The sequence below is a fragment of the Callorhinchus milii genome, unplaced genomic scaffold (genome assembly GCF_018977255.1).
Source record: "Callorhinchus milii isolate IMCB2004 unplaced genomic scaffold, IMCB_Cmil_1.0 Scaffold5, whole genome shotgun sequence".
NCBI lineage: Eukaryota > Metazoa > Chordata > Chondrichthyes > Chimaeriformes > Callorhinchidae > Callorhinchus > Callorhinchus milii.
Genome location: NW_024704746.1, coordinates 38,644,878 through 38,668,153, shown reverse-complemented (window position 1 = coordinate 38,668,153; position 23,276 = coordinate 38,644,878). Strand labels below are relative to the sequence as shown.

Below are 23,276 nucleotides of genomic sequence, written 5' to 3'. Positions count from 1 at the left end.
TCAAACGCAAGGATTATTTATTATTATTAACGACTCAGTTTTTCATGCAATGCAGGAACACATTTCTCTGTCCCAATGCAAATGAGCTCAGTTCTATTAGTCTCTCCTCATACCCTACAACTACTTAGAATGAAACACAAAAGTGGAGTATAAGTTTCACAGTGCGTAGATACCGACTAAACTCAAACGCAATCCTGAATATACAATATTGTGGCTTTTTGTTGCACCACAAGTGCAAAGTTTCACCTTACTGGCAGACTGGACGCTATATGCATCGTATGCATTGCACTGCACGCCTAGATTCTCTGGAGACTGCACATTTGAATTTTGCATGCTCTCCTCAAGCCTGTTATTTTTCATTGGGTGTTATATTTCCTGACTAATGAAGGTGGTTTAGGAGTTAAATAACGTGTGGAAAATACTAACAAATTAGGTCAAAGTTTCGTATACGGACGAAATTGTTAAATTCGTCCATTTATTTCCTTTTCAAAGAGAACAACATTGGGGGTAAACTATTTAAAGCATTAAATCCATCATTGATAAACACACATACTTGCTAATGAAGTTCTTCAACGTTCTTACAGCGCGGAGATCGTTTATCTTTGACTGGTACTTGGGTTAGAGTTATTTGCAGTTCAGTACCAAACACATTATTAGATGAAAGAAAAATATTTGGCTCTTTTAGGATCCATCCAATATTACTTATCGTGCACAGTGAATCGCGAGTGCAAAATAATTTTTTAAAAAAAGCAGGCAAAGTGAGGCTGCTGTCACCATCCGGTGAATTATTGTTCAGATATTTTCACTGAATATTAAGATATCGGTTATCTCCTTTATACCTTTTCATTTCATAACGTTTTATCAATTATTTTCCATTTCATAACGTTTTATCAATTATTTTCCCAAGATTTTGTTGGTGCGAATAAGGTCTATGATACAGTCTTGCAGCAAAATGTTTAAAGTAAAATTAAACAGTCCTGAAAAATATATTCTTGAAAATCCCTGGCTTCGCTTTGTGAGCAATAGATTTCAACTGTTGAAATACAGTTGTTCGAAAAAAACCTAAAGCAAATAACTAGAGTAATTTCAGTTCCTTTTGTAATGTAACTATCTGTTTGTTTTTGTGTTGTGCGATGAATTGAAACTCTTAAGTTGGATGTGATGTATTTCTATTTACAAGAGAGGTGCACAGTTTCAGACTTCTCCTGAGAGAGACAAACGCAACTAAAATATTAGATTATTATAATACTAATATCAGTGTTAGATGGAACCTATTGCACTGGTTACGCTTTAAAACGTTTGCAATTTAGTTTGCGAAGAACACGTTGTTTTGTATTAAAAAAAAAGTTGAATCAGGAACAATCTAGGGATTTTATTTCAAGAGGGGCGGACACGAAATCGGTTCCATATGAAGGCTGCTCCTACATTAGTGTCACTCCCACAACCCTGCCCTCTCCAAGCTGGGACGCTTTGCCAATGCACTTGAGTTTGCACTCTTGCCAAAGGAGCTTTCGTAAGAATTCAGAGCTGGTTTCTTAACTCAAAGAATCATGCTTCGCATTTCCTAAGTTGGAAGCAAAACGCAGTAAGTTTGACAAGCGTTTTAGTCTAAGATGACATTTTAGATTCAACTTGTCTGGAAAGAACCTTCACTGTTCGGGTTCAGAGCGAAGACCTACTGAGATGAACGTTGCTCCTCTTCTGAAATTAATGATACCCTGGAGTGTGCTGTTGCTCTATTCACTTCTTCAGCTGTTTCAAGGTAAGGCTGTAATGCTTATAGTTCAGCACAGTTAGAAGCCAACACTGTACCGGCTCTCACAGCAATACCTCGGTTGCAAAAAGCTCAGGGGAATATTTGCACAATTGAGTATGTGCAAAAATGAATCGTTCTTTAAAATAAATTAAATTGATGATGCGATTGTCAGTGGTTTAAATGGGTTAGGTATGTAATTTAATATTCCCGAATTTCTTTTAGCAAAAAAAAATTCCTTTTCGTTAAGAGAATAGTTAGAAACGCAAACCTATTTTACTTAACAGTGCAAATATATGTGCGAATTCTGTTTCTCAGTTACTTTTTTTTTACAAAGGAAAGAGATAAAAATAGAGGATGATCAGCTTGTATACTGTATAACTAGTGGAGGCAACAGCCATAAAGAGCCTTAGAACCATAATGTATGACTACTGACCGCTGAATCCATAAAAGAGTTGTTTAGCAAGAAAAAAAACCCACACACAATCAGGCTATACTTATCCTCTTGCTTTTTATACAAGATTATTAACATTACACACTGAGAAAAGTTGCTGCTAAAATAAAGCAAAAATAAAGTTTCACAAATTCTTCCGATTAAGTTTCTTTCGCGAAAAGGGTAAAAATTATGTATTTTTTGGACAACCGATCCACCAGCTGCTATTTCAGTATTTTTAACTTTCTTTCGGATTTTACGTTTCTCTTTCTCTCTCATATAACCTGTCTGGTAGAGTTTACAAGTCAGGAGAACAGAGATTGAAACACGTATTTCCAGTGAAAGACATAGTTGCAACTGAACTTGGATGTAAAATAATATTCTCTCTTTTGGCAGAATCGTATTGTGAACTCACAGGTCTTGGACAGAACAGATTAAGAAGGTAATCAGCCTTCATACATGTGAACAAAGCAGAGTTTGAAGTATACACATCCAAGTGTTTAATTACGATTCTCGATTTGATCCCCAGAGAAGAAAAAACAGTACAAGATTGATGTACAAGACACAATGTGAAATACACATCAAATGTATATCTCACCATCTGATCATTCGACCTTTGCATTCAGCGCACTTTTGAAAGACAATAAATAAGCCTGTAATGGAAATAGGATTCATAGCAATGTGACATTTAAACTATTCCGGCAAATAACAGTATCTGAAGTTCTTTGGAATTCATCAGTTTACAATATGGAGTCAATGTGGAGTCCTGTAGCTCAGTGGTTAGAGCGCTCGCTTTGCAAGCGAGAGACCTGAGTTCAATTCCAGGCAGGGCGAAACCTTGGGCAAGTTTCCTTACTCCACACGCCTAATAATAATCCCTCCAAAACCAAAAAAATAATAATAAATTGGTCATTTTCAATCCACGACTGTTTGTGGGACATTGCTGTGCGCAATTGGCTACCGCGTTCACCCACAAATATACAGTTAATTCACTTTACAGTGTGTTCTGTGAAGCGCTTTGGGATGTCCTCCCGACGTGAAAAGCGCTATATCAAATGCAAGGATTATTATTATTATTATTATTAATATGTGTATTTGATAGAAATGCAGGTCGACTTAGCCCTTGTATAATATGCTACCGTTTCTCTTACAGGAGCAGGTTGAATGCATTTCGTCAGAAACGGGATCTCCCAGCTGAAGAGGTACACTACAGCCAAAGTGTACTCTGAAACAATTTCTACTTTATAATGGTTCCTTTGTGTCGCAGCAAAAACATTACTTAAGAGCTGGGGTTTCAGGGCTCCTGCTTGATTCGGACATGTTCAATTACGTTTCGGTTGCTAAATTACTCCCAGTTTCAAATTGTGTTGTGAAATCAAATGCCATCGCTACTATCGGTAATACCAATACCGAAGCTATTTGTGAAAGTGGAGTAAATTACAATCTAGACTTTGAGAATGGCATTTGGGGAAATTACAATGAAATTAAGATAAGATTGCAATGGGTAAGAATAGCAACAAGAACACCAATGAATTCACAAAGAATATTTTAATATATTCTTAAAGCACATTGTGTTGCAAATATTTAAAATATTATAAGCAAAATAAGAGAAAATGTTTAAATATAAAATATTGAATTATAACATATTTACATATTTCTGCTGCGAACAGATGTAAAGACTTAAATTGATTTGTATAAGATAAAAAACGAACAATAATACAAAATCAAGCCATTAATTATATTTTTTTCTATTTTCACCCCCAGTACAAGTGTCAATAATAAACTTTGATTATTTTTCTTCAATTGTTTAACCATTTCAACAAGCATTTAAGGATAGCTGGAATGAATGAAAAGTTCAAGTCTATGTGTTTAAGTATGAACAGATTTCCAAAAGGGACAGTAGAATGGAATGGAATCTGTATCCAAAATTCGTGCAATTTGTCATTTTATAGAAAGCTCACTAATGCATAGTTAGAATGATGAATCGCGATATGCTGGTTTCAGTACAACTGAAGCAGCCATAGCACCCAAAAACAGACCATCTACTCAATTATGAGCATTGTGGTTGATGGACTCAGCTTGCTACCTATTGGTTTCAGCACGTGTACGCATTATATTTTTGTATGGTCAGAAAACAGGTACTGCACACTTTGGGGCTTGGTTTTCCTTTGAACCTATATTTGCCGTTATTGAACACCAACCACCATGGGTGGGGTGGGGAGGAATGAAAGAAGTGATATTAGCAATGAGCAAGCTTAATAATAATAATACTCGCATTTGATATAGCACTTTTCACATCTTCTAGACGTCAATATACAGCGTGAAATCTTTTGATTAACATGGGGAGCTACACTTATTTTAAGAACAGCATACGTCAGTGAGTAACTGCAGCACATCGGAATAAAGGATCTGTCAGGATATAATAATAATCCTTCCATTTGATTTAGTGCCTTATCATGTCTTCGAGACATCTCAAAGTGCTTCACAGGATATATATATATATATGTGTATACAGGATGAAATAAAATGGTGGAATAAACTCAGCTGATCAAATGGCCTACTCCTGTTCCTATCAGAATAGATTAAACTAAACCCAAATGAATGATTGTCAACCCCATTGAATGAATCTTAACCTGTACTTCATTACACATTCTTGCATTGGGTTTTAAATAATGCACTGTTCTTTAACTTCCTACAGAATTACAGAACAAATTTTGCTGCCCATCGAGCCCGCAGAAGTGCTGCCTACAATACAAATTTACCTTATCCTGAAGGTACAGCAGAGTCAATCCTGTGACTTTGCCTTGTCCACAATTATTATTCTGCAAGCGCAGTACTTTTAGGGGGAAATTCATACCCATGCAGAAATCCCAGAATTTAGAAATAACAATTGATTTTATTATTGACTTTGTTTTTTCTGCGTAAATTAGATATAAACATCGCATTTTGTTTTATGCCCATTGTCTACAGGTGCTCATTTATTTCTGCATTGGTATCTGGACGTAGACTAAATAATTATTATGTCTCTGTTTTGAAAGAGTGACCAACAATAATTACATTAATATAGCACCTTTCAAAGTGAGCGGTGAGGCGTGGGGGGAGGGGGTGTGGTAGGTGTGTGGGGAACTGAGGAGGGGTTTAAGGTTTAACGATTTAAAAATCTAAAAGATATTGTATCTTCTATTTCATGTTATTCTTGTTCTGTTAACAAACGCACAGTTTCTATAAAATGTGATCTTCCAGATGCTTGCCCTCAAGACTGTCTCAATGGTGGCTTCTGTGGCGAGGATGGCACATGTGATTGCAGTGAAGTTCAAGGCAATGGAACTCGTTGTCAGACTGGTTGGTATCAGATTATATTGTGGGATATTTTTCCTTTTTCTAAATAAGATAAATTTTGGCAAATTTTGTGCTGATCGAAGTGTGGTATGTTAGAACTAGCAAATGGAACACTTTCCCTTTCACACAAGTTTCTCTTGCTTTTAAATCCAGTCACATTGACAATGGTCTGTGGGCAAATGCCCACAACAGATTTAGCAGATCAGGTAGAGTTATAGTCTTAAAACTCCCTCAACTCTACCTCAGCAATGTGTCTCAGGCCAAACTCAATACGATTGAAGTCACGGGAGCCAGCAATGTCCTTGAGGAAAAGTTTATTTTGGTGCGCTTGTAATAGCATTTCCCAATATAAACACTGCACAAAATATTGCTATAGTTACTGAATATGATCCAATGTTAATTGTTGGAATTTACCAAACTGCTCCTAAACATTTTTTTTCACCTTTAATCTGTGCAATAATGCACATTGCGCAAATGTAATCAGAATATTGCAACTTTTATTTTATTAGTTTTAAATATGGCTGAAAACAGAGAAGGAATATGCAGATCGTGGGGCCAATACCATTTTGAAACCTTTGATGGGATTTATTTTTACTTTCCTGGAAAATGCTCCTACATTCTTGCAAAAGACTGCAGGACAGCACAGCCTCAGTATGTGGTTCAGGTACAGTGTTATTAAATCTATTACATTGTCACTGTTAAAAAAAATGTATCTTTTAATTTTCTAATTTTCCTCTCCTCATTCCTGCTGGAATATTATTCTATTGGCACTAGTAATACTTTAGTGTCTCACCCAAGTGGGTGATCTTTTTTGAGATTGGGCAGTGGCTGTTGGCTGACTGTTTGATAGTCAAACAAGCTGTAGCTGAGCCCAATGTTGCCCTCATACAATGCCCACGTTTCAACATTGATCACTGGATAATGATCAAAGGCTTGACTTTCCCCTTCTCTTACACAGAGGCATTTCGAGATCCTGGGCGGGATCTGCTAACATAGGCTATTATCAGGGATCAAACTTCATATATCATTGCTCAGCAGCCAAATTTTGATTTCAAGAGGGATTCACAGTTTCACTGCACTGACTGTGTGTACGTAGACATGCATGTCTATGAGACAAGCATATGCTGATGGCAGGATCAACCAGGTGTATTGCAATTGATTGAGACACCACCCCATAATAAACAGTAGTGGACACAGACTAAAACACTTCCTACTCAGCCATTAGAAAACAAGAACAATGATGATCCAGTTAAATCAATTAACTGTACAAATTATTGGAGTTATTGGTCTTAATGCCTAGCTTTTTCCTATATGTTCAGGTCCATAATAGTGCAGCGTGCACCTCCTCATACTCATGCTCAAGATCCATCAGCTTGTTCTTTCCAAATGAAGAGGAAATAATTATTATTGGCCATCAAGTTATGAAAGGAGGAATCAGGTGAACTTCCCATGATTGTTCTCATTAAAATGTATGTAGATTGCTGAGAAAAAGGAGATTCCTACTGGAAGCAGACAAAGGAGAATTACTTGTGAAATTACCGAATGCTCAACAGGGAAACCTTATATCAGAACTTTTAGGACTTTACCTGTAGATTGCAATCAGTACTTAATGCTTCTGTAAACACGTCTATGTGAAAATGAAAACAATATTGTATTTTTCAACAGTGGGTTATTAACAGTGGATATTGATACATTGAACCGATTTGGATCTGCATTATTTAAATATATTCATCACAGTAATTCAAATGGAGATTCTTTGGCATGCTTGATCCTTTTATATTGGGAATTCGTCAGTAGAGTTTACCACTGATACATCTTGTAATATAGAAAAAGTTCTGGGCTAATAGCTTAGGAGTTTTATATTTGTGAAATGGGCTAGGTAGGTTCTGCATAGAATTGTGACTGCATCTGGCCATGGAAGTGATGTCAAGTACTGACAATCCTGCTTTTATGGAACATATTGTATCATTTGTCCAAATTTATTGTAAAAGGTTACATTTGAGTATTTGATGCAATAAAAAAGAAAGCAACTTTTAACCTTTTGAGATAATATTGCCAGACATTTGGGTTTGCTGTAACACATTACCGTGTTCCTCGTAGTCCCATGTCAGAGTTGCATTAATGCTTTGGCATGTAAGTAGGTCTTAATATTGTTTTGTTATAATCATTGTAGATTTTTAAATCTTTCTTAGGCTGAAATTGCCTCAGATGGTGAGACATGTATTCTTCGAAAGGTTAGCTGACTACATTCTTGTGAAAACAACATTTGGATTTTCCCTGGCTTGGGATGGACTCTCTGGTATTTATATCAAACTTACAGTTGAGCACAAAGGGAAATCCTGTGGTCTATGCGGCAACTACAATGGAGACATGTCTGATGATCTGAATTCGAGCTACAGTAAGCAAGTCTTTTACATTTATGTGTGTTTAGATTTTTCCCTGGATAAATTATAGATGAATATAAGATGCTAAAGTGGATGAAAAAAGTAATCCAAGAAAAAAAGGTTCAGATCACAGCAGCAGGACTATAGAGCACAAGTCCATAATTGTGGATGACAATTTTTATCATAGAGATATTTCTTTATAGAAAGGGTATACGCAAGCCCCGGAATGGGTTATCAGGAGGCGCAGGACTCAGGGGAGATGGTCACTTGGGTATTCTAATTAATGGGACCATAGGTGGAGGGCCTTCCCAATTTGAACCTTTCCTATGATTTGCTGAGTGCTTTCTAACCAATAATTACGCTTACTGCCAAGATCTACTAAGTTTCTGCCAAAGGAGTATCACGCCTTAAGCATTTATAATGTAATTATTTTTCATAATGATTACATATTATCCACCAATAATTGACAATAGTTTCAGTCTCATTCAGAGATGTTTATTAAATAGCCAAAGCTATTATATGGAAACCAGTTTGACATAGATGTCAAAGTTTTTCTCACCAGTTTATTCTTCTTTATAGAAATTATTCTGCGGGTGTTTTATTCTGCTGCTGTATTGGCTTCTTGCTTTTTTCAGGCATGCTGACTGAGGACATTGCTGTTTTTGGAAACAGTTGGATGTCACAGTCTCCCTCTGATACTCCATGTGAACCCGTATCTCTCAACTTTCCTAGCCCTTGCAGGGGCAAAGGAGAATCAGTTAATGTAAGTGATTTTCAAACTTTGTGCATTGGTGAAGGTTTATTGCGGAAAGGAAATTAATCTTTACACCTAGTATACATAGATAATGCAGTAATGTCATATATTGTGGGGCAGAATAACAAGTAATTTTTTGATTCGTCTCAAAGCTCTTCACAGTTTTAAGTGTATTGACTGTATATTTTGTAGAATACAAGGTATTTTAGGATGCAAGATCAATTGATAATAGAAAACTTTGTGGTTTCATTAAGATAAACATGACAAAAGTATGGGGAAAATTTTACCATTAAATCCTGAATTATACCCATGTCAGCTTACGTGATCAGAATTGTATTATGATTGTATAAAAGAAAGGATTCCCAATATATTTTGTACAAAGAGATTATATGGAAAATGTAGCCTTATGTTAAAGTTGTGTATATTATAATTGTTAACGGCTTGTAATGCTTACTAAATCATATTATTTTTTCTTTAGGATATCATTGTAAAATGTGAAGTTCTGGTCAGTTTCCCTTTCTTTTCTTGTCGTAACCACGTCCAGCCTAATTCCTATGTCGCCAGTTGTATCAATGATCTATGCACGTGAGTACTGAATTGCTCACTTCATATTATGGACACTACATCAAATGCAAGCAATCCTGCATTCTTTCCCAACAAGGCTCCATCTTTAAGATCTACATCCCTACTTTCAAATGCCCTGTGGACATGTCCCACCCTACTCTGTGAACTCCTGTGACCCTATTTCCCTGACCACTCCCTCCAAGCCACCAATTTTAGTTTGCTTAATGGCTCTGTCCGCTGTACCTCATAATTGGCAGAGAAGCTTTCAGATACTTTGTCCCACCCTCTGGAACTGTCTTCTGAAATTTTTCCACCTCGTGCCATCCCTCACTGCTTTCAAAAGCCACCTATAAACCAATTTCTTTCACTTTGCCTTCAGGTACCTCTCTCTACTCACCCCTCCCATCTTCCTCTACTCCCTTCTCCCATCTCCCTCATGCTCCCACAATGTATTTGTAAAGTGCTTTGAAACATTCTCCCTACATAAAAGTCATACGCTGGTGCAGATTGTTGTTGTTGTTATTATTAAGCTTATAATTCTGTGAAACAGGACGGACGATAGTGAAACCTATTGTCGATCAGTGACAGAGTACACTAGGGCATGTTCTCATGCCGGCTATCCTCTACGGGAGTGGAGAGATGACTTCCCCGCTTGTAGTAAGTTTTGCTTTCATTGTAACGCTTATAATTGTTATGCTGGGAATACCAAATTATTTGCCCTTTCAGGAAAGGCGTTAAATGTAGATTGTTGTGTTGTTACAATTGGCCTTGGGTCAACTCAGAGTTGAAATTCCAATTGGCATTCATTGTAATCACATTTACAATCTCCTCTAACAGTATTTCCCCATTGTACTTGTGCATTGTCAAAGTTGTTGCATGGATTTTTTTGTCCCATTGGTGAGGATAAGATTGTTGAGCTGGGAGGCCTTGTGTCTTTCAATGGACTCCAAATACAGTATTCTGTATCTAGGCTCTCAGTTGGTCAGTTGAGCCAGATACTAGCTGATGCCCACAAAATCAAACCCAGGCAAGAGACAGTGCCTTCAGAAGAGGTTGAGGTGAAAAATTTGGCAAAAGAAATTTTGTAAATCCTTTAGTCCAGACTTGGAGCTTAGCCAGCGGTGTCTCCCTGAATGCAATACCTTTCAGACAAGAATGCTCAAGGTGCTTTGAAGCATTAACCTGTCAGTTACATACGGTGAGAAGGGAATGGAGGGGTAAAGGAGAGGGGTATTGGGAGGGATGCAGCCTCATGTGGAATATAAAAACTAACAGCTGACTTGTTTGGCTGACTTCCTTGTTTCTATGCTACACGGCCATTTAATTCTATCTATGTCTGATTGCAAAGGCCAATTAACACTTATTAAGGGAAGAATGCCTTCATAGGAGAGAGAAAAAAGCCACAGGAGCAGTACCACCTTTTAGTCACAATGTCAACACGCATTCATATACACATACTCACAAATAGTAATATATTCTTGCAGTACAAGAGTTGGTAGCACTCTCACCTCTGAGTCAAAGGTTTTGGTCAGGGCATTGAGCTCACAGTTCAGGTTAACATTCCAGTCCAGTGCTGGGAGAACGCTGCATTGCTGGAGGTGCTGTCTTTTAGATGAGATGTTAGATCGTGTTTCCCTGTTCAGGTGGACATTAAAGATCCCATGCCACTATTCTAAGAAAGAAGGGAGTTTCTCCTGATGTGCTAGCCAACAATCCTCCAGATAAAATATTCACTTCATAGCTGTGCGTGAAACATTGTAGGTTGCAAATTATTTCCTGTGTACAACCAACAAAACACAGTCACAACACCACAGTCACCTCTGAGGCTACTTTGAGATAAGCCGCTGTATGAAAAGCACTATTACTATTATTATGATGCACGGATGATATTCCTGTGATCCATGGATGTGTTTTGATGTAGTTTAAGTGAGTGTAATATCCCTCTTACAAGTGGCCATGGCCGAATAAAGTATTAAAAAATTCAGACAATGAATTAATTGGGCTGACTTTCCCTTGTGTTTAAAGTTGAACAGTGTGAAGAGAGTCTTGTTCACCGTGACTGCATCAGTTGCTGCCCGCCCACCTGCACATTTGAAAAGGAATGTCTGGGAAGTAGCCTGCATTGCTTGGATGGGTGTTACTGTCCAGACGGTGAGTACTTTGTACCCATACCATTCTCTAGTGGGATTGTGGTGGATGATCATTAATTCTGGAAATTATACTTATATACAGACTGATAGGGAAGTGCTGCTGAAGTGTCACAAGTTGCCTTCTCCTTGCTTCCGCTTGCTACATTGCTTTTTTGTTTGGTGACCTTGCTGATAGTACAGCTAAATACACATGTGATCCCTCAGGAGCCATTGCAGAAGCTACAAATATACTAAAGCACCTTGTGAGGCTGCAGGAACCCTCACAGCCTCCTTGTGGTTGTCAACATGATAACTGCAAGTCCAAAGGCTGCTTATCCAGCATTTACCAGTTTAACATCTTTTCTCACACTCAGTTAAAAAAAGCAGGAGATAAGCGCTTCTGTAAAATAATTCATTAACTGTACAGTGCACATAATGACAGACTGCAGGAGGAAGAAACACGGATTTGTTTGTATCTTTTGTATTTTTCAGGACTTATCATGGAGAATGGAACATGCATCTCAGTATACAATTGTCCATGTATATACCATGGAGCGATCTATCCCATCGGGTCTCACTTACAGGAGGGTTGCAATGAATGGTATGTTCCCATATATCAGACGAGCTTGATAATACTGATAGATTATGAAAAGGATAGAGACAACTTTGTCTTAACATTGTATCAGTCATTCAGTCATTCAGTCATAGAATAAAATATTCTAAACCCCATTTTAATTTTCCTTGTTCTTGACATGATAAAATATTTACTTTTTCCTTTCCTACTTTGATAAAAATTAAATCAAATGCAGCATTCAGATGAGAGCAATAATTGGCTGTGTTCCTTTTTTTGTAGCATTTGCAGTGGTGGTGTGTGGAACTGTACAGACAATGATTGCCCAGGTAATAACTGTGTTGTAAGGTTGTGTATAGTGTTTACAAAATGTTGTATATTATTATTGATGCTCAGGAAGATGACAACCAGTGATACACTTGAAATGTCCTGTCATTTGCTGCAAAAGAAGAAATGAATACAATTAGGGAAAGGTTTGATGAAATTCCTAAACATTTATCCTTTCTTTTAGCTGAATGCTCTGTCACAGGAGATATGCATTTCACCACTTTTGACGGCCGGATTTTTACTTTTCTTGGCACCTGCCAGTATATCTTTGCAAAGAGTCACAGGAGTAACAGATTCACAGCGACACTGCAGAATGTGCCCTGTGGTCAGGTAGGAGAATAATATTGAAACGGTTATAATGCAGGATTAAAATTCCTGTCAACTCTTAAATTTCAGGAGATTGGTCAACTTGCGCAAGGCTGTCAAACCTAGATTTTTACTGAGCCATATTGTCAAACATTGGCAAACATATGTAAATCCTGTTTATACATTTTACAACCGTATGCTTCAGTTTCACAAAAAGACTTGGTAACATAATCAAATTGGTTGTATTCTTTGCAGACACAGATGCTGCCTCCTATTTCGATCAATTAACAGCCACAACAAATTGCGTTTATATAGTGACTTTCACATTGGGAAATGTCATGTAAAATCACCTGTAAGATGAATTATTGGTCTCAGTAGTTGGAGTGGCTATATTGTGATTATATGTTTTATGTTTTAAATGTAACACTGGAAGGAAATATATAAACTTTGCCCAGCAACAAATGCAAACTTTTAAACCAACGCTAATAATAATCCTTGCATTTGGTATCACGCTTTTCACGTCGGGAGGATGTCCCAAAGCGCTTCACAGAACACACTGTAAAGTGAATTGACTGCATATTTGTGGACGAACGCGGCAGCCAATTGTGCACAGCAATGTCCCACAACAGTCATAGATTGAAATTGACCAATTTTTTTTTTTTTTTTGGAGGGATTATTATTAGGCTCTGTGTGGAGTAAGGAAACTTGCCCAAGGTTTCGCCCTGCCTGGAATTGAACTCAGGTCTCTCGCTTGCAAAGCGAGTGCTCTAACCACTGAGCTACAGGACTCCACAAATGGATCAAATCACAACATTTTCAAAGCATTTCAAGTCAGTGTCAATATAAAAGAATATTTTCTGAAATTATTAAAAAAAACTTATTGTGTGCTAGAATATACCTACAAAATACACAGTAAAATCCTGTGACGGTTTGAGATGTCTCGATGACGTGAAAGGCTCTATATCAAATACAATAATAATAATACAAATGGGTTTTTGTATCATTCTAGAGAACATTTGCTTCATTGTAAAACAATTGAATGTAGAGACAATCAAAAACGATTTAGAGATTTGGTTTGGGTAACACAGCATTATATGTTTCTTTCATATTGTTTTTAGAATTTGGACCACAGCTGCATTCAGTCAGTCACCCTATTGATAGATGAGGATACGAGTAAACAGATCACCCTAACCAGAGCAGGAGAAATCCAGCTTGGCATCAATCAAGCAATTAGCCTTCCGTACTTCAATGGTAATTGGCCCACTTCTACATCATGCATTCAAAGTAGATAAATATTCCAAAATAGTTGGTATTGTAAAATATAAAATCCTTCCAGTAAAGCTAAAAAAAATTGGAAGTTGTCACTTTCACTCATTAACCTGATTTGTGTAAAGTTTTGTGAAGTTCGGATTTTGTTACTCGCAGGAGTTACTGAAATTCGTAAATTGTCGTCTATATTCGTGCAAGTGAAAACAACGTTTGGTCTCCGGCTACAGTTTGACAAAGAAGGAGGAAGACTCTATCTTCAGGTTGACAGCAGTTGGAAGGGAGGAACTGTTGGTTTGTGTGGAACATTTAATGGAAACTTACGAGATGACTTTCTGTGAGTTCATAACAACAATGACAACTTGCATTTATATAGCGTCATTCACACCGGATGGAGTCTTGGAGCTCATACTGCTAAATAAAAATGAGATATATTTCACACTTAGTACAACTCTTAAGAAATGTGACATAAATGTTGGTGATAATTATCATTTGTTTATTGATCTTCCTGAGATAGTATCAAAACGGGAAAGGCAATAGGGAAACAACATTATAAATTCCCACAGCCAAAGTCAATATATTCGTTGGTGATTGGAAAATCGCCCTCTAGTATTGTATCCATTGATGCTAATTGTGAAAATGCCTTTAGACCAAAACTGAGGGATTGTGCTGGTTTGCAGCATATCAAACCTGTGCAGTGTTATAACCTGCCTATATTGCCAATAATACGTATGTCACAAGTACAGTCTGGATTAGGAATTGAACCTTTAAAGACATGCATGCTTGGATCAGTTCAAGAACAATTCATCAACTTTAGTTGAGCATTCAATTGAGTCACCTCCCTTTCTTTATAGACTTCAGAGTCCAAGTAGAATGCTGCATTATATCAGCAATAATTATTTGAGTTATACAGAATCAAGAGACTGGTGTGGGTTAAAGTAGAAAATACTTCAAAATTGAACGAGTGGAGAAAACTGGCAGTTCAACATATCTTGTGACGTGGTGTTTTGAAGGCAGTTGATAATGGAATCCACTATTATCTTACTTAATGAAGAAATTGAACACAGAAATTAAACATGCATCGAATAGCTAGTCTCTTAGACTGTGGGATTTGCCTAAGTGACTTTACATCATCTTTTCATTAGTTTGTTTGCATGGAGAATTTTGCTGACTGTCCTTTAAATGTTTTCCTTCTTCACTACTAGTTCACCTGCAGGTATGATTGAAGGGACTCCACAATTACACGCCAATGCATGGAAGATATCATCTGCGTGTGTAACACCACTAAATGTCCCTCTGATTGACCCCTGTGACACAAATCAACAAAACGGTATCTATGTTTGATTCTTGTGGTGTCGTAGAAAATGTACTTTGTTACTTTAGTTCTGAGAGTAATTTATAAAGTTTTAACTTATTTGAATAAGAACTGATTATTAAAAGCTGTTTTAATATCTGCACATCCAGCTTTGTATTCTTCAACAATGTGTGATATCCTCAATCAAGAACTGTTTGCACCTTGCCATTCCTTTGTGAATCCCAGCCCCTATTACCAGCGGTGCCGTTATGATGCCTGCAAGTGTGGACGCTTGTGCATGTGTACAGCCCTTGGACACTATGCATCTCTTTGTGCCAAACACAGAATTCGCATTGACTTCAGATCAGTCGTATCAGACTGTGGTAAGTTGTCAGATCACTTTGTAGCAACACACTGGTTGAAGTAAACGGTAACATAGCTCACATTCATCAGACCTGCCCTCTGTTTTTATTAAAGTAAAGTATATATTTGGGCTTGGCACTCAAATTAGAACAGTATCAGTCTGAATTACTGAGGTCATTTGGAGGACTTTTATTTTCTCAGTTCACACTCCAGTTGCTGGATGGAACACATCACAGACATGAAGTGCTCCATCCAGGGAGATGAAAACTGATACTGCCTGTCCTATTACACTTGAATTGCATCTCTGGCTGGCTGACCACAGACTAACTTCGAGACCGTTGTGGAGCAGCATGTTTCACTCTTTGAGTGAATGCATCAGTAAATGTTATGGGAAAACGGTGAACTTAAATGCTTCGTAATGACTGCACAGTAAATTCTTTGATCAAAGTGAACCTTTTGTGTGCGATTTTGACGTGCAACATCAAAGAAACTGATTGCTAATTGGGTGGAAATGATATTGAGCTGTGATAGACAGCTGAGAGAAATTCCACCTCTATTTATATAATATTTTAGAGTGTCCAGAATTTAGCAAATTGTTGATTTAAGCCTCGACTTTGAAGTTGGTTTCCTCTAGTTCTTAAAAGTGCTTGTGGAATTGACCTAAAAATTAGAAGTGTATTTAAGAGTTTTCCAAATTCTGGACACTCTAAAATATTACATAGAGTAAATCTCGACCTGGGTGGAATTTCATCCCAATAATTTGTAGCTCTCTAGACAAAACGCCCTCTTCTGATAAATCACTTTCGAGAGAGCGCAGTGAATTGGTTTATGCTTTTAGTAGCATTCACATTGCATGTTTTTCTTCGGTACAGGTGTCATCTGCCAGTCCAACATGTTGTATCACACCTGTTCTTCCTCTTGTGGACGCACTTGTCAGTCACTTTCTATAAACGAGGTCTGCAGTGACGATTGTGCTGAAGGCTGCAATTGTCCGAATGGGACATTCTACCATGAGGTGTTGCGCCACTGTGTCCTGAAGTAAGTTTTTATTTTGCCATTATATATTTTACAGCATTACAGCGTTTCCATTTGATAATAAATGAAATCACATGTCTCCGTTCGCTTTATTGCTTTGCGAATGACTTAGTCTTTAGAATGAACCCCTGCCTCTGGAACCAATATTGCTGCTATATTTATATAACAGCCACATGGCTCTACAAACGTTTTATGAACACCTCGTAATGGCTCTGGGGTGCTACCCTATATGAAGGGTGCTATATAAATGCAAGTTGTTGTTGTTGGCTGTGGAGCAAGGCAAGAGAACGGGTCAAATCAGAGTCTGGAGAAGAACAGAAAAGGGAGGATTCTCTTTCAAATTCAATTAATTTCTACTACTATTACCCCTCTAAAGGCTGTCTGAGGGTTTAGAAACAATCCTATCAGCCCCAATCCTAATCCATCACTACTTTTCCAGGTTGTGTCACTATGGCAATACTGGTGGGGATAAATGGGAGCAAGACAGCCCACTAACCACCCGTGCACATTGATATCAATGTGCACATTGCCTGCTTTATGCCCTGAAGCTTATTCCTCATTTTTCTTTCATTGTTTGCTAATTGGTTATTAGATTGGGCAGGAAATAACTTCTGCTTTTGTTAAGAGAACATTTACAGACTTCAAAATGGAACTGTCTTTAAATTTGCAATTTCTTAACATTGATCATTTTACCTCTTTTGCATATCTTTTACGTGACACGAGTTGCGCATTATTATACATTAATTAAATAATATGAATGAATAGTTCAGGAGTTTTCAATCATATTGAAGCATTGTCTTCCTCTTCCAGGTCCCAGTGCTCATGTCAATTTCTCGGAGGACTGTATCAGTCAGGAGAGGTCACGTTCAGTAACTCAGGACCATGGTAAGATTTCTCCTCTTCCTTCTTTGCTTTAGATTGTGATTCAAAGTATGACACCCTTAGGAGAGAATTAGAAAGATAATGTTTCTAAACCTTTACTGAGTCTGGATTAAATTTGATTGAATTTATTACATCTTTCTTTCCCAAGGATGAGGTTTTCTATGAGACGAGGAGAGGGCTGGTTTACATTGCTTTGAACTTGGCTACAAAATTACGTTAATCCGAGGTCCCATCTGTCTGTTCAGGAGGATGTTAAGTAGTACCATGCACTATTTGAAGAAGGGAGTTTCTCTCAGTGTCCTGGCCAACAATTCCCTCCTTCAGATAAAAAAAAGTTGGTTATTCACTTCATGCTGCATTTGTCCCAGACACTTTACACTTTACAGAAAAAACACTGAGAAGTTTTAAATGTTTTGACATGATTTGCACTTCAAGTCGTTCATCTACGTAAAAGGCACTGTACAAGTTATGTGCCAGTGAGTTGCATTACTCCTCAAGCCACCTGCACCAGCGTGTTTTTAGAAACTCAGCTTCAGCAAAATCTGCCCTGCTTGACATTATATTGTACACATTGCCCCACGAATTACAGTAACATGTGCAGTATAATTGCAGCTTAAAAGGATTGTTGCAGATGTATCAACAATAAAAAATACAATAAAACTCGCACAAGTCTGATGTGTATAAATTGTACAATTGCCAAAGTCATACATCTGCTCAAGTCCTGTTCAGGAGTTTATATTCTATGCAAGTTTGACACAACACATAACATAACTCTTTGCATAAGTCATATTAACTGTATGGTCCCAACTGATACAACTTATGTGACATTTTCTGATAACCAGACATTGCATGTAATTATCTTCTATTTAGAACATCTGACTGAATAATGGAAAAAACAGTGTTGTTACATTTCAGATTTCTTTGAAGAATTTGCCAGTAACCATGACAGCTCTAAAGTTGATAAATAGAAATAAAAATAGATTGTGAAAGGATGGAAACGGGTCATTCGGCCCCAATAATCTATACCGGTGTTTATATTCCATATGAGCCTACACTCTTTCTGATCCCCTCTCCCATACCTCCCTATTCCCATCTCCTTCAAGTAAGATATGACATCTGCCACCAGCCAAAATAGTGATTTCTCCATGTATTTTAGTCTATGCAGGAATGGAAGGATGGAGTGTTCCCCTCCAGAATCAGGTAGGAATATAGATGTTTATCCAATTGTTTTCATTGCAGTTTTGTAATTTGATCAGTAACTGGTAACATTTTAATAACTTAATTCCTTTATTTGTGAACCATGAACAATTGCTATGTTTGCACTGTGTCCAGAACCTGACCCTGGAGAGTGTCCTGACAATAAGAGATACTTTGACTGCAGAGATCCTCCGCCTGGCCTGCCTTGGACTGGAACAGCGTGTGAAATCACATGTGAAAACCTTATGATGAACCTCACCTGTCCACCCATCACACCTTGTATGTCAGGCTGTGTTTGTCCTCCTGGGTAAATGCTTTAAATACTAGAGCGCAGATAAAATAAAACTTGAATGATTTCTATCAATTCATTTGAACTCTGGATATGGAGCAATTGTCCAGATGTTGGTTTGGATATTAAATCTGCGGAAGTTGGAATGAGATGAGTGTCCAAGGCTCTGTGGTGGTGACACATCCAGAATTTGCTCTTCAGACATCCTTTTGTGAATCTCACAATTTATTCTTGCAGTGTAATTTTGTAAACTTACTGAAATACTACTGAAATTGTTTTTAACTTATATTTTTCTAGCAATGTCTTGTGATGGATGTATAGAGACTCGTAGAATTTGAATTGGATTGTGTTTTTCCATTGTTTTTCAGGCTGGTGAGACACGGTGGGGACTGCTTTCTGCCCGACAACTGCCCTTGCCGTTGGAAAGGTCAGGAATATTTACCAGGAGAAGTGGTCTCCTCTGTCTGTTACACTTGGTACGTGCAAATCCATTTCAGATTTTTCAAATGAATCTACGTTATTTCCTGAAACTTCCTTTCTAAGATTTTATTGTTAGCAGTAAAGAACAAACTGATATCCGAGTTTCAGGTGCACGGTATTTATTTACAGTATTTATCTTTGTTTGTAATGCCTGTTGTAACATCTTAGATTAGTCATGGTAAAAGATATCACAGGCCAATGATATCATAACAATGATAAAAGTCTTGTCTAGTGGTAATGGAACAATTTTCCTCTTTTTTTGTAGGGAGAGATAGCAGTCTTTCAGAACGGGGTTCAATTTGTGACATTTCTCAATATCTTCCTTAATAACCAATCTGAGTCATGCAATACACCAACTGTGGAACTGAGTCAGGTTCTTGAGAATTGAGGGGAATTGATTCCTGTTAAATGCCATTCCTTTTTTTGACATCCCTGTGATTGACCATCTAAATAGACCAAAATCAAGTGATGGAGGATATGGGGAAAGACGAGAGAACGGGACTAGGTAAATACATGAAAACCGCAGCTGGTCGAACTAATCTAATCCGGCGAGCTGGAATCTCTAGCTAAATGAATCCTGTGAGGAGAAGGTAGCAAATAAGATATTTTTTGCTCCCAGGATTCAAATAATCAGAGTCAAAGTTGGCTCCTGTGAAGGCCAGCAAGGACAGTGAGGGTGCTCAGTGCGATGTGGCCGTTTGTCAGGGCTGATGAAAGTGTACAATGAATTTTTTTTGGGGGGGTTTTAGGTCGGGTCCAGCTAAGCCTGAATTCCGGATGTCTGGACTCCAGAAAGTAAAGGGTTTCATGTAGCTCTTACTAACCCAAATCAGCACTGGCACAATAGTTTGTGGCAGATTTCAGTGATTCTGTGGAGCCAATCCTGAATCTCCACCAGACCATTTGCTAGGGCTTAGTCCTCCTTTTACTTGTTAAAGAAACATTTTGGAAAAACATGTTGCTTGAAGCATTGATATTCTGTGGTTAAGAATTACAAATACAGGGCGACCAAAAAGTTGTGGTACCATTACAATGTCTAATAAGTCTTAAAGAAATTAAGTTTTTTTTTAGATAATAGAATAATAATATCACGACTTTAGTCACCCTGTAATTTTGGCCAATGTTACAATTTTTACTCTCATTCCTCTAATTCTTTACTTACTTTCTGACAGTGTGTGTCAAAGAGGATTGTTTAACTGCACCTACCACCCATGTCCTGAAGTGTGCACTATATATAATGATCGGCATTATCGGACGTTTGATGGACTGGAGTATGATTATGTCAGTGACTGTCAAGTATATTTGGTGAAGGTGAGTAGTTTTTATTGTTAAATCTATATTTAACGTTTATGCTCTGCATTAATGGAAAATTAATAACTTGCATACATGCAGTATTTTGTTTTAGCTTCTGTTGAGTTCAGTTCCTGGTAATGCAGGTTTCGGTATTTTTTATTAAGTCTGAAAGAATTATGTTAATAATATACAATACAATTGCTCGATTATGTACACGTTTCTGTCACAATGCACATTTTTAAACATTATTTGAATTCTTAAGTTGAATTATTTTCTATGTTTAAGGATGATTGATGACCCTCAAATAAATCACCATAAGCACCTATGACTTAGGTTTTGTTTCAAGATACATGATATTTTATTTCAAGATACAAAACTTGAGAATGTATCAACTACGTCCACCTGTAGAATAGCAAAGGAATATTGGCATCGGTTCATTGAGTTTTACAGGTGAGATGTATCACTTACATGAGCTTTCTGTCAACAATGCACGTCTGGAGATTTGCTACTGACTGAAGCCATTTTCATTTTCTTAACAATGCATTTTTATGCAGCAGTGATCCATTCAGCCATGTTTTTAATCTACTATGAAAATCTATTTATAAGCCAAAAATGCTCTGGTCAAAGATAGGACTCTGACAATTTCCAGAATCAAAATAATCTATATCCGTAGATAACGAAAGAGCAATAATAATAACGAGCAATAATAACAATAATAATCCTCATATTTGATATGGATTCTTATCATGTCTCAAAGGGCTTCATAGGACTTACTGGAAAGAGAATTGACTGTACGTTAGTAGGCAAACACACATACTTCAGGAAGTGCCTGTACAGTTCATAAAGAAAATAACATCAATGTCATTCTTCATTTGAGATTTTTGGCCCACATGATCAGGTTTTAGTGGGATTGCCCTGTATTGAGTTTTAGATCTGATGGGATCCAGTTTATTTTTCAGTCAAATGATGACTAATAATTGCATCACACCTGTCTTTTTTGATGTGGTTCCTTTACTACATTTAACTGAACAACAACAACTTGAAGTTATATAGTGGCCTTCACGTGGGGAAGTGTCTTGGAGCTCTCAACAATGATGGAGCTTGACACCAAGCTGGGAGAGGGGGGAATGGTCGAAGAGGAGCATCTTCAGGTTTGATCTAAAGAAGGGGAAGGAAAAGGCAAGGCATGGGGAATTGAGGAAGAGGGTTGCCTAGGTTTGGAGATGAGTGGCTGAAGGTACAAGGGAAGTGCAGGAGGCAGGAAATACAAATGTTTGTAAATATTTTAACTCTTTGCTGAAGTTTCACTATTTGGCATCATTAAGGTAGATTCCCTAGACGGGAGTGATGGAAAGGTAGACTTGTGAGACTCTGCTTCCTTCTGCTGAGGGGAAGAGACCCAAAGATTACTGCCAGCCCTGCCTATGGCTGTTATTGAACAAGAGGTAGTTTTGTGGGGTATTCAGCCACCTGCTGAACCTCTGGGGGTAAAAGTCCACTTGAGTCATTCGTCAGGTTTAATTCTGTTCACTAGGAAAGGAAATCAGCTCCTGGCAAGCCAAATTCATGCTGTCGATTCTCTGCTTTATTGCTGTGCATTTGTTAATGAGACTATGGGCCAATAACCGATTTCTGTTCATGTTTTACTGGGGCTCTGGAGGTAATGTGAAGTACCAGTCTTCTCCCAGAGCACTTATGGAAATGTTAGCTATTTCCTATTGCAAATGATACATCCATTGCTTTAGCTGAAGGCATATTAAATTAGCGATTAGATTTCAATAAAATGGGACCATTCTTCTAGCGTTTAACCTGAATTAGGAATAATTGAATTTGAATTGACTTTGAAACTTATCTTTCAGCAGTACGACAAATTAAATTCCACACTTTTGTTCTATATGAAGTCTATCATTGCATTTGTAGGTAATTTGTCTTTCAGGAGTCCGAAGTATTTGCTTAGTCAGCATTTTTAAAAAAATACATTGGCAGTTATCCAGAGAATCCATTACAAAATCACTGAATTCTATGGGCTGAATTACACGCGCATTTTTCTAATTGATGGAACAATATATCCAATTTACTCTTTTTCTATTAACCATGTACCTCTCATTCCTTAATTTTAAGAGAAAGTGGATTAATATCTTGAAGAAAATGAGTGCAAGATATTGGGCTAAAGTACACACGGCCTGTTTAATGTCTGTTTGAATGGTGCGTTTGATGGGGAAAGCCAGTTGAGCCCCACCGCTCTCATTAGCATTTGCAGAAAGAGAGCTTTGTTGTGGAGACTTGTACATTATGTGACCGCATGCTGAGTGGTCTGTAAACTTAACCTTATTGAACTGCTTCATTTCTGGATATGCAAGTGCAACAGCCCAGCAAAGCCAAGGATACAACACCTTTATTCCTCTTTCTGGGATTAAATTTAGGAATGAATAGTCAACTTTCACCAAATGAGTCAAATGTGTTACACTGCATACCTTCCAGTCTAATGGTGTTTTCCACTGTAAACTGAAAAGTTGTGTTGCAGTTTGAAAGAGCTTGAATTATTCTATTTCTTTCCAATTGTGCTCCGGTAAGCATGTCATACAAATGTTTGTGAAGAGCTTTGTTTGCACAACAT

The 23,276-nt window shown here is 37.6% G+C and overlaps 1 protein-coding gene across 1 annotated transcript in view; it reads left to right on the top strand.

The window, feature by feature from the left end:
• The first annotated feature begins 1,683 nt into the window (after window positions 1-1,683).
• Window positions 1,684-23,276, top strand: part of otogl (otogelin-like) — a 64,121-nt gene continuing 42,528 nt past the window's right edge. The window contains 25 exon segments of the mRNA XM_042335063.1: window positions 1,684-1,762; window positions 2,583-2,628; window positions 3,340-3,388; window positions 4,885-4,960; window positions 5,406-5,528; window positions 6,035-6,189; window positions 6,845-6,963; window positions 7,718-7,923; window positions 8,545-8,672; window positions 9,142-9,248; window positions 9,778-9,884; window positions 11,253-11,378; window positions 11,849-11,957; window positions 12,210-12,256; window positions 12,439-12,584; window positions 13,679-13,811; window positions 13,986-14,163; window positions 15,032-15,156; window positions 15,291-15,503; window positions 16,356-16,521; window positions 17,329-17,403; window positions 18,557-18,600; window positions 18,733-18,904; window positions 19,255-19,362; window positions 20,539-20,677. Coding sequence (XP_042190997.1) covers window positions 1,684-1,762; window positions 2,583-2,628; window positions 3,340-3,388; window positions 4,885-4,960; window positions 5,406-5,528; window positions 6,035-6,189; window positions 6,845-6,963; window positions 7,718-7,923; window positions 8,545-8,672; window positions 9,142-9,248; window positions 9,778-9,884; window positions 11,253-11,378; window positions 11,849-11,957; window positions 12,210-12,256; window positions 12,439-12,584; window positions 13,679-13,811; window positions 13,986-14,163; window positions 15,032-15,156; window positions 15,291-15,503; window positions 16,356-16,521; window positions 17,329-17,403; window positions 18,557-18,600; window positions 18,733-18,904; window positions 19,255-19,362; window positions 20,539-20,677 — 2,976 coding nt within the window.